We start from the raw sequence: 11,816 nt of genomic DNA on the forward strand, positions 1-11,816 counted from the left end.
CTGATTCGGACGTTACGCCATCTTACTTTGACTTCTTTGAGTTCTCCGTGCGTCTTTAGCGATGCAAAAACGTGTCTGGCGTGACACAGCGGCACAGATCCGTCTGAAACTCCCCGTTGCGGATTTTTGTTTAAAGTCAAGACGCACGGAGAGCGCGGAGAGAGTGTGTTTATTTTACGCGCACGGCTCAAATCACACGTTTTTACGCACAAAGACTGGATAAGCACTGGAGAGAAAACGGAGAAAGAAAGGGGTAATTTTTTTTTGCTGTTAAATTCCTGTCGGTCTATCTAGTTGAGCCCCCGTATCCTGGCGTATAAGAGCCGATGTGTTATTGATCAAGTGTGAAGGTGACGGCGTCGTATTTGGAGGAAGAAGAAGAAAAAAGAAGAAGAAGAAAGTTGGGAGGCGGCCAGGCGCACTGAGACTTACTGCGACGAGGCTTGTTAAAGAGGGGAAAATAGAGAAATAGAGAGGGATTGTTAGTTAACGTGAGAGAGAGGGGGGGGGGAGAGGAGGGAGAGAGAGAGAGAGCGCGAGAGAGAGAGAGAGGGGGGGGGGCGAGAGAGAAAGAAAGAGAGAGAGCGAGAGAGAGGGGAGGGAGGGAGAGAGGGAGAAAGAGAGAGAGAGAGAGGGTAGAGAGAGCATGGGTTTGGGCAGGGCTGTGGTCGCCCCGGTATAAGCTCGCTCGTTCCTCCGGTGACTACACCCCGAGAGGAGGAGCGTAGTCTGCAGCGTAGGAGGCGTCGGGATCCTCAATTTCCAAGTTAGCATCTTGGCAGGACATTTTCCCAAGCAAAGCCCCCGTCCGACGGGTTGAAGGGAAAAAAAAACTTGGGCACGGGCAATGAGAGCGACGGTGCAACTCCGCACGGCAGAAAACGCAAAACGACACCAAACCTTCCAGCACCGCCACTCGCCGGGCGCTCGGTCGGTCGCGCTGACAGTGACCCCCCAATTAATCCACTAAATCTCTTTTTCCACTTAATCACCTGAACTTTTTTTTGGGGGGGGGTTCCTCCTTCATCATCTTCTTCTTCCTCCTGAATCGTTGTCATTTTTTATTTTTATTTTTGAAGTCAAGTGTGCGGAAAGGCAGCGGTGTCTGCAGGCGCAAAAACAAAACAAAAAAAGGCTCCATATGCGCTCCGGCAGCGGCGCATGAAGAAGAGAAACAGGGGGGGAGGAAAAGTCCGCTAAGTTAAGTGGCTTGTATACACTCTCCGGGGCTCCAGCATGGCGTATCCCCAGGGCTACTTATACCAGCCGTCCGCCTCTCTCGCCCTCTACTCCTGCCCCGCGTACAGCACCAGCGTCATCTCGGGACCCAGGACGGAGGAACTGGGACGCTCGTCCTCGGGATCTGCCTTTGCGCCCTATGCCGGATCTACCGCCTTCACCAGCGCGTCGCCGGGCGGCTACAACTCCCACTTGCCGTACAGCTCGGACGCGGCGGCGGCGGCTGCAGCGGCGGCCACGTTCTCCTCATACGTGGTGAGTAATGTAAAGGTTATTTTTTTGTTTGAATATCATGCAAAGGCGAAGGTGTTGGCTCGTAAGGAAGCGTTTTTATAAGGGCGAGGCACGCAAATGTGAGGGAAATGTGCGCCACGGAGAAGCGTGCGGGTTAAATACTGCACGTATAGTGAAGTAAACACGCGTCATTTGTCTATAGGGTTACACTGGCGTTAAGTCAATTGTAGTATTTGTCTTAAAAGAATGAGTACACATCCTGCTGGAGATTTGACGCTGCTTGACTTCATGGCAATTTGAAGCTTCAGCGTCTATTTGTTGTCGCCGCTTATTAGTTGCGAAAGTCGTAAAAAAAACTTTCCTCCGTCGCTCAATTAGGGAAGCGACCACAAAAAATTGTGGTTTTCCTTTTTTTTGTACGCAATTCCCAGCGTCTGATCTGATCACACACACACAGATACACACACGCACGCACGCACACACACACACACACGTAGGCCGAGTTTGGAGTGTATTCAGGCCTGGGAGAGGATGATCCCCCCCAAAAAACAGTGTGTTCGGCCTGTCACGCCTTATTCCAACGATATGGAATTGGCGCAGCAAACTATTTGATTGCCAGAATTTAAGAAAATAAATAAACAATCGCACGGTGACGTCATATCAAAACTCAAGTTCAAGGATATAAACTTCCTTTCTAGTTCTTTAAGATGCTAAGGTTGTTTACTTGTCATTTCAGAGTTCTCCCTATGAACACACTTCGGGTATGGCCGGTTCGATAGGGTACCACCCGTACGCGGCACCGCTGGGCTCGTATCCGTACGGTGACCCGGCGTACCGTAAGAACGCCACCCGGGACGCCACCGCCACCCTGAAGGCCTGGCTGAGCGAGCACCGCAAGAACCCCTACCCGACCAAGGGCGAGAAGATCATGCTGGCCATCATCACCAAGATGACCCTCACCCAAGTCTCCACCTGGTTCGCCAACGCCCGGAGGAGGCTAAAGAAGGAGAACAAGATGACCTGGACCCCACGGAACCGCAGCGAGGACGAGGACGAGGACGAGAATATCGATCTGGAGAAGAACGACGACGACGAGCCGAGCAAGCCCGCGGACAAGGGGGACTCCACGGACACGGAAGCAGGTCGGTGGTTGCTAAAGGGAAAGGGGGGGAGGAGGAGAGGGATGAGGGGGGAGGTGGGGGAGAAAAGAAGAAGAAGTAGAAGAAGAAGGCATAAAAATCATCAATTTTTCATCGCAGTCGTTTCCACTCAGGGTGCAAAATTGATTGCTGGTTAATGGTGGTATATTATTTATAATGGGACAATTGCTTTAAATAATAATCACCTTGAACTCCCCTCGTTTGACTTCTCAGGGGCTGAAATTGCTGGTGACGCAGAGTGTTTAGCAGTCAATTTATCTTTTAACTGCATAATAAGGATACAGCTGCTGTATTCGGCTAAAGGATCATTATTGTCTCTGTGTGATCATTAATATCCCGCTTTTCAACGGCTGCGTGAGGTTTGGCCGCACTGTTAAACGCTTATTGCCATAATTATTGATGTGATATTATAATGTTTTTGTACCGACAATACATTTATTCATTCAAATCTCAACACTCAGGCCCTGCGTGTTGCACTTTGATTCCACCAGTGATGCATAATAGTGGAGTCAAACGCCGTTTATCATGTTTCATATTGTGACGTGACGTTCTGTTGTGTTGATATTTATAACACGCGTCAAAATAATCGTAATAAATACTAATAATAATAGTATCTAAGGTGTAATCTTGGTGTATCGTTGTTATATACTGTCGCCCCGCATTGATTCGATTCTTTTTGTGTGTGTTGTGTTTTTTTTTTAGATCATAAATTGTTAAACCCAGGGGACATAAGCTGTGACAGATTTAAAGAGGAGAATCACGGGAAAGACACGGATCCCCTCCTGAGCGACTCGGAGTTAAAAGAGCAGGAGGAGCGGACTACCGAGTTGCCGGATTCGGCGAAGCCCACCACGTCGTCTCCCTCGGCGGTGCCCCGGGGGACCATGCTGGTCGCCGGCGCGCCTCAAGACAAGCCGTCCGATTTGAGCCACGCACCGGCAACGGTGGGCGCGGTGACCAGCAACGTGACCTCTGTTATCCACTCGCCCCCGTCGGCCCCTAAACCCAAACTGTGGTCCCTGGCTGAGATCGCCACGTCGTCGGACAGGTGTAAGGGCAGCACCGGAGGCGGCGGGGAGGGGACGCATTCGTGCCCGGGGCTGGTGGCTCAGAGCGCAGTCATGGGCACCGGCGCGTCTCCGTCACGCTCGTCCCCTCAGTGTCCTCTCCCCCCGAACAGCACGGTCCTGTCCAGGCCGCTGTACTACACCTCCCCTTTCTACCCGGGCTACACGAACTACGGTGGCGCTTTTGGACACATTCACAGTAACCACGGCTCGGTGACCACGGGCTCCACGGCACATTTCAATGGATTAAACCAGACTGTGTTAAATAGAGCAGAGGCTTTGGTCAGGGAGAGCCAGAAAGTCAGAAGCCAAACGCAGGTAGATGTTTGTAAAGACTCCCCTTATGAACTAAAGAAAGGTATGTCACACATTTAATACACCTGCTTATACTTTACAGTCAACCGGCGCCGGACTTTTATTTATTTATTTTGGAATTTTTTTTTCTTCCTTGTGGTTGCATTGAGAAAAAAAAGAATAGAAAAGACAAAACAACAAAAAAGAACAATGATGAAGCAAGTTATTTTCTGAGTAAATGCCTATCCTCAAATTTTTAGTTTCTGAATGGTTTAATCCAACAAAAAACATGTAAAAAAGAATGGTCTTAATCGCTGCAGCCGCCTGAGTCTATTTGTATTAAAGACTAACATGTATATTTAATGTAGCATTTTTGTATTTAAAATGGACAATACACTATCTTTGAAGTAAATTATGGAAAAAAAAAGATATACTTGTTCAGCGGTTATTGGGGGGGTGGGGGGGGGGGGCAGTTGGTTTTGCCTGATGTGTGTCAAAAAAACTGATTTAAAGCCAATTAATCCTCAAGAAATATTAATTGAGTTTTGCACTATGACAGACGTCTCAGTGGTTATTATTGTTTCAAAATAAGAGCATGTGGTTGAGAATGTAGGCCTTACATCCGGGAGAGGAGTGTTTTGAAAACCAAAAAGAGTTGAGTTTGGGTTTGGTTGATATAAGCACAGGCCCCTGTGTGACTTATATTTCTGATTATTTTGAAGGTAAACACTGACACTTGCATGGCTCTGAATGTGGATATTGATATCATAACAACACGGAGGCGCAGCCGTTTAACCCAATTACCTTTGGTGTTTTATGCAGAGCAATCAGGTGGTGAACTCCGGTAATGAGCTCGATTTTATGCCAAATTTAGACCTCATTACTATTTTCTAAGGCGTGGCAAAGCTGTTAAAAGGGACGCGACCATGCAGTGAGAACATACTGGCCTATTATATATCATTAATGCACAGGCTCTTTAATGGCGCGTTGAGATGGGAAACATTTTGTGTTTGGAGCAAAGGGAGAGAGTCACAGACACACACACACACACACTCTCTCTCTCTTTCTCTCTCACACACACACACACACACACACTCTTGTCCTCAAACTCTTCCAACTTCTGCAGGTAGGTGTCACACTTGCTCCTATAATTTCAGGGGGGCTCCTTCTTAATCCGTCACGGCGAACCATCCCTGATCAAATGTCCCGGTTTAAAAAGAGAAGTGGAGCCAATGGGGCACACACACACCACACACACCACACACACGACCCCCCCCCCCCCCCCCCCCCCCCGCCCCCCGCCCCCCCCCACACACACACACACACGGTGATCACAGTTATTATGTGGATTACGGCAAATTTAAGTAGATGGAGGGGGGGAAAAAAGGGACGAAAGAAAACACAGACGGTTTTCCCCCCAAAGCAGATGGGGAGAAATACGTTTGTTTTAATTAATTTTTTCTCAAAAATTTCGCAGCAATATTTTTAGAGATAAAAAAAAAAATATTAGTATCGAAAATTATTATTATTAAAAAGATTGAATAGTCCTGAGCAGTGGACCAAGTGTCAGGCCTTCATTTCTCACCTTTTGGAAATTCGTTACTTCAACACCATCAATATTATAATAATAATTATTACTATTATTATTATAATTATTATTGCTGTTGTTGTTATTGTTGTGACCTCCAGTGAAGTGGGACAGCGTGTTCTTGTTTATGGTCCCATTAATCTCTATAGTTTACTTTCCTCCGCTCCGGTGTCACATCTCCCGGGGGGTTTCTATAATTCCCTCCGCCTTAATGTCCTCTATTCGGGACCTCTATTCTAATCTGACAGAGTGTGTGTGTGTGTGTGTGTGTGTGTGTGTGTGTGTGTGTGTGTGTGTGTGTGTGTGGAGCAGTGATTGCGACATATCAGCCGGCTAAATAGCATAATTATGTGTCTCTCTCTCCCTCTCTTTCTCTCCCTCTCTCACTGCTCCCTGGGGAGGAGGAGGTGAAGTGCCCCCCTTCCCCCCATAACAGAACTGTACGGCTTTATTTAGAAATGGCGTTGTTTTCTCGGAATTTGATTGTAGAAATAACACACACCCACACAAACTCAGGCACACACACTTTCAAAGGTGTAAGTCATCGGTGTTAGGTGAGGTAAACGCTGTGACGTGTGTGTGTGCCTGTGTCAAACAGGTTTGGTGTTACTGTGGGCCTGGCAGGGAAGGAGGTGGCAGATCGGTTTAATTAATATTATTTTAATTATTATTATTAGAGGGAATTTTGTGGGAATAACAGGATGATTTTTTGGTTAATTCCTCACTGAAAAAATTATAGAAAATATGTTTTTCCAAAAATATGACACTTTGTTTTTCATATAGGAGAGAAACCACAGAGGGTCTTTGATTATTATTATTATTATTATCATCCTGTAGTATAGGTGATCAGGAGGCATTTCAGGCTTTGTTGTGTGTATGAGCATATTTCTTTGGGCCTGATGTCACATTACAGCAGCAAAGAGGAAACAGAAACACAGATTTGCTCTCTGATTCTCTGTGTTTCTCGGCTGCAGTGCGTAAGAGGCCTGCCAGCCCTGACGGAGGCATGCAGGAGCGCCTGCAGGGGAGAGATCCGCTCTGCAACTTTAGACAAGTTGCTCTCCCCTCCATGTTGAATGGCGTGTCGGCTCATTGTTTGGATTGATACAATGTGAGAATACCAAACGGGGGAGAAACAGTTCCCACGTGTGAAGGCGGAGGGGGGGAGAGAGAGAGGGAGAGAGAGAGAGAGAGAGAGAGAGAGAGTGAGAGAGAGAGAGAGAGAGGAGGAGGAGAAGAAGAAGAGAGGAGAGGAGGAGGCTTAGCTCTGTGCCCTTACTTTCTAACACTAATGACATGATTTTTGGCTAAATAAAAACATAAATTGACCGATTTCGTTTTTGAAGCGAAGAAAACGCCACACAACTTCCGGTTGTGTGACTGAGAATATTCTTAGTTTATTTATGAAATCGTTAAATATTTTTAATCGACCTGAAATAATGATTGTACCATGAAAATAATCTTATTGGCGGATCTAAATTAAAATGTGTGTATTAGAATGAGTGAACCCCTGCCAGTAAAATAGAAATTATATGAATACTAATAATATTAAAATAATAACATTTTAAGAATATAAGAAATGCATTTACAGGGTATATGTACATTTTCAAAAAGTACCTACACACTTTTCTGTGTGTGTGTGTATGAATATAATGTTAATATAAAGGAATGAGGAACAGGATTAAATGGTGCGTTCAGGTTTGTTTTGGAGGATCGAATGAAGCAAAGTTGCGTGTGTTTCCTCCGATTCCTTTATTAGAGCGATGATCTGTGCGGCGGTAGAGACGCTTAATCACTGAATTAACCTCAGAACAGCAGCGAGTTTCCACTGCGAGCGGACGTGTTGGAGGAACGAATGACGGAACAAATTACGGAAGAATGTAGAGAAGCGAACGAGTCTGATCAACTTTCAAAACAAACATTCAAAAATTGAGTTTACATTTAAAGGATCTGGCAAAAAAAAAAGGTTTGACGCTTTTATGATGTTTTCACAGCGTCATTTCACACATTTTGTTCTTAATTGCAGGCTATTTCTTATGATTTTATAACCTAGATTATACGCATTTAAAAGGAGAGAGCAGTTTGAGCTGAGGACGCAAAACTGCTGGATCGCCGTCAAACCACAGAATGACACGAAGAACCTGTTGACGCACACACACACACACACTCCTAACGTTGGTCTTAACAGCCTATACCGATAAAACATCTGCCCTCCACGATACAACACAGATGATACCGACCCAGGGGGTCAAATTCAGCCCCAACGTGTAAATAGACACCGGCTGTCCTTGGGGGCCTCCTGAGATTATTCACAAGGGTATGATCGGCGAGTCAAGTGCCTACCAAAAAAAAAAAGTTGAAATAAAAGGAGAGGAGTAGAGGAAGAGGAGGAGTGAGACATTGAGGTGTGTTTTACCCCCCTGAAATGTGTCTGCAAGGGGCAAGTCTGTCTCTATGGGAACGTAAAAGTCACACTGTTGTGTAGATGTGTGTTTCTTTTGCCTGTTTCTTTAAGGGTTAATTATTCTGTGTTGTTCCTGTGTCCTTAAACTCACATTCAAGGTCTTTGAACGCACCCAAAACCTCCAGTCAGGTTCAGATCTTCAGGCTGTTTCATCCTCTAAAATGAGAAAAAGCTAATTAAAGACTCAATATTCAAACTCTCCCAACTCCTCCTGGCCAGACAACAGGGCTGTTCAGCTGGCTTTCACTTTGTACAAACTAATTCAATTTCAACCCACTTTGAACCAAAATCTCTGCCAACTGACGTCTTGAAACCTCTTTATTTTCCCTCCTCGACTACAGTTCAGAAAAGCATAAAAAAAGGGACTAAAGTGACTGTGCGGCCCTTTGGCACCTCCAATATTCACGTTAAGTAGAGTTATAAAACGCTCTTGCACACATTGTAAAGCGACTCCAGATAAGGAGGCACAGAATGATTTACCACTACTTCTTTTTTTTTCTTTTTTTTTTGCACTTCACCAACTGTTTTTCTATTTCTCTGTGGAACTCCTCGGGGAGAGATTACATGTGTAATTTTCGGGCTGTGAGATGTTTTAAGTGACCCCCCCTTCCCCCTCTCTCCGTCCTCTACCCCCCCTAACATAAATAAAACATTTCTATGGAAAAAGAAGAAAAAAAAACATTAAGGAAGAGGAGCGATGAAGTGCTGGCAGGCCGAGGTTATAGAGGTGATGGAGCGATTCAGTTCTTTTTTTTTTGCCAAAACGAATATACAGAACACAGTGAATGTAGATCATTTACCCATATATACATAATGGGGAAATGGCTATGATTACAGACTTGATGGTAATTATGTAAATCTAATCCAAAATGACCAGTTTTGCTCCTACGGCAAACAAGTTATCTATGCAATATTATGTGGCATAACACAGACACACACATACGCACACACACAGGCTTGCTGTGAAAGCCCTGTGACTCGTTGAAAAGCGCTGCTCATTGACCAATCTGCTCCTGACAGCAGTGTGGTGTGAGCTCCTGACCCTGTGACTGCAAAGGGTCTGTGTTCAGTGGCCATGTAAGGGCTCACTGGCACTCACATTGGGGGTTCCTGCCCTGCCCTGGAGGAGGAGGCGGAGGTGGAGGGGCACACACGTACACACACACACACACTCACACACACACACTAACATATGAACAGTGCTTACTGGAAGGAGGGACTTTGACTGGGAGCCAAGCCGCTCAGGTAAGCACATCACACAGGAGGGGAAGGCTAGTGTGTCCGGAGGTGGAGACACACACACACACACACAAGCCGGTTCTTCCTCCTGCGACACTTCACAGGTTCTGCCTGGCTCCTCCCATTTACTGTGTGTTTAAAGGTGAGCAAGTTCACACACACACACACCCAGTCCTGAAAATAGTGACTCATACTTGTGTTTAGCGACACACACAATGCAGCATCATTCTCAGACAAAACACAAGACAAGACAAGACAACACAACACAACACAACAAATCACAAGATATAACACAACACTTGTGTAGATGTAAATGTAAATGTATTAAATGGAATGATTACTGCAGTAGATGTGTATCAGGAAACATTACAAAGGGCATCAACACGTCGCCCTCTAATATTTCAAAATTAATGACTCCGATGAAGATTGATGAAGTGTTTTTTTTGCAGTGACTTCAGAGGGTCCAGGACGGGGGAGGGGCACCGAGCTGCCTGACTGTTTATTTACATTTGCCCTTTTTAAATGATCCTTTTCTTCTCAACATCTGCTCCACATTACCACACAGATATCTGTCCTAATGACCGCTATAATGCCTGCACTCACACACACACACAGCCGGCCTGTAACATTACCATTATCCAGCGTTCACCTGGGACACTTTACTCTCCCAATCACCTTGCACAACAAATGGACCTTCTCTCAGTGCTGCCCCCTTTTTTTTTTGGTTTGCCCCAAACCTTCCACTTTTCCCTCCCTGTTTGCTGTATTCTGATGGATGCAAATGGGCACTTACTTAATTGGATCAGTTCCCAAGATGGAGATAAACGGGGCCCTGCCTTTTCTTCCCTTCCCTGCTTTTTTTTTTTTTGCCAAGTTATTTTGAGCCTCGCTCAGTTCAGCGGTGTGTGGAGAGAACGCTAATGAGGAGGGGGTAAGGAGACGCTGCCGCTGCTGGACTCATTCAAAACTCTCCGTTCCAGACTTCCCCTCACTTCCAGCACAATGAGGGAAGGAAGCTGGGCCCCATGTGTGACAGTGTCTCTATGCCAATTTAGTAAAGTGCTCGCTAGTGATGCAACTTGGGAGCCATCCAATCAAGAACACCCCCCTCACCACCTCCACACACACACACACGCATGCACTGTCTGCTCAGGTTTTTGGTGCATGCAGGTATAGGTAGGGTTTTGTCAAATTAGATGGCAGCTAAATCTAAACACACACGGATAGAAACAAATGAGGTTGCACCCGTCTCCGTGCCTGCTCGTGTTACACTTGGAGCGTTCCAGACATTGGCACATGATGGGTTAGATTCAGCCTTTTTTTTCTGACCCTCCATCCCCAACCCACCCACCCACTCACCCCCCCCCCCCCCCCCCCCCCAAAAAAAATCAAACAGTGGCTTCATGCCAGTGGGAGTGTGTTGGCTCCTGCACCCTGATTAACAGAGTGGTTTACAGCCAACCCCAGTAGGTAATCTCATCAGAGGGGGGCTTTAAACAGATAAAGACCACCCCTAAACCCCTAACTACCCCTCCCCGATCACCCCTCCAACTGTGTCCCATGTTCCACGTGAGACCTGCCGTCCAATGCACTTGCCCAGAGCTGCTGATACCTGGAGCAGGCTGACATGGCGAGCCCCAAACCCCGCTCAAATCATCCATTGACCTCATTTTCAATCAAGGAGCCGTTTCCAGTCTGATGGATGATTCGCTGGTCTTGCATGGAATGGCCATCTGGATGGAAGGATATGATCGCCGTAGTAGGTATGCGTCACCTGCCAGCTCGGACTATCTACATAGAGCAAAGCCTCCGTCCGTAGGTCGCACTCCCAGCTAATATGTTTAAAAGCAGCGCAAGCTTAAGGAAAGAAAAGAGATCTAATTGAATTTCCCACCATATGGTCAGTGTTGGCTCGGTTCTTCATCCTAAGTCAAACATGAGGTTAGTTTGATCCAATATGAGGAAAATCCCCCCCGCCCCCCTCAGTTGCATCTGGAGACATAGCAGCAGTTCATTCATTTATCAAAAGCTTTGTAGCTGGGCCTCTTTTGTTGCCGAATAAAGAGCAGGAATCCAAAACAAATCTGTGAAAGAGCTCTGGCAGTAGTAAAACCTCTTGTCCCGCACCGGCCTCCTCCTCCTTTCTGTGTGTGTTTGGGGCGAGCTCGGATTGGGTTCACAGTAGCTGCACTTAAAGTATAGAAAGATCTGATTTATTAGCTTGTCAGGGGAAGCATTGTTCAAGAAAGCAATCAAAAAGCACTTACCTAGCTCCTCTAAAATGACTGGTTTTTCACTGGCTAATTTGTGTAACTCCCATAGAGAGGCTGGCAAAGAGTTTGATGAGGCATATAATGATGATTAATGAATTTATTGCCCCGCTGCTCATCAAATGGTTGTAGTATATACTTCTCTCCCTTTCTGCCCGATGTGTCGCACAGGCTCCCAGGGAGACTGAGGGGCAAGGGAGATGAGATAGTGTCGCCCCACATTCCCGCTATCTCTCCCGTTGGCTGTTAACCTAACTGACC

The 11,816-nt window shown here is 46.2% G+C and overlaps 1 protein-coding gene across 1 annotated transcript; it reads left to right on the forward strand.

Annotated features, from left to right (window-relative positions):
* Positions 1-1,215: 1,215 nt before the first annotated feature.
* Positions 1,216-4,192, forward strand: irx5a (iroquois homeobox 5a). The gene is made up of 3 exons (XM_076156196.1): positions 1,216-1,494; positions 2,210-2,615; positions 3,336-4,192. Exons 1-3 carry the CDS (start codon positions 1,237-1,239, stop codon positions 4,073-4,075), a joined length of 1,404 nt encoding a protein of 467 aa, XP_076012311.1. The 5' UTR covers positions 1,216-1,236; the 3' UTR covers positions 4,076-4,192.
* Positions 4,193-11,816: the final 7,624 nt, after the last annotated feature.

Source organism: Genypterus blacodes, unplaced genomic scaffold, assembly GCF_046128005.1.
Source record: "Genypterus blacodes isolate CSIRO-AG114 ecotype Tasmania unplaced genomic scaffold, CSIRO-AGI_Gbla_v1 ptg000067l_1, whole genome shotgun sequence".
NCBI classification, from domain to species: Eukaryota; Metazoa; Chordata; class Actinopteri; order Ophidiiformes; family Ophidiidae; genus Genypterus; species Genypterus blacodes.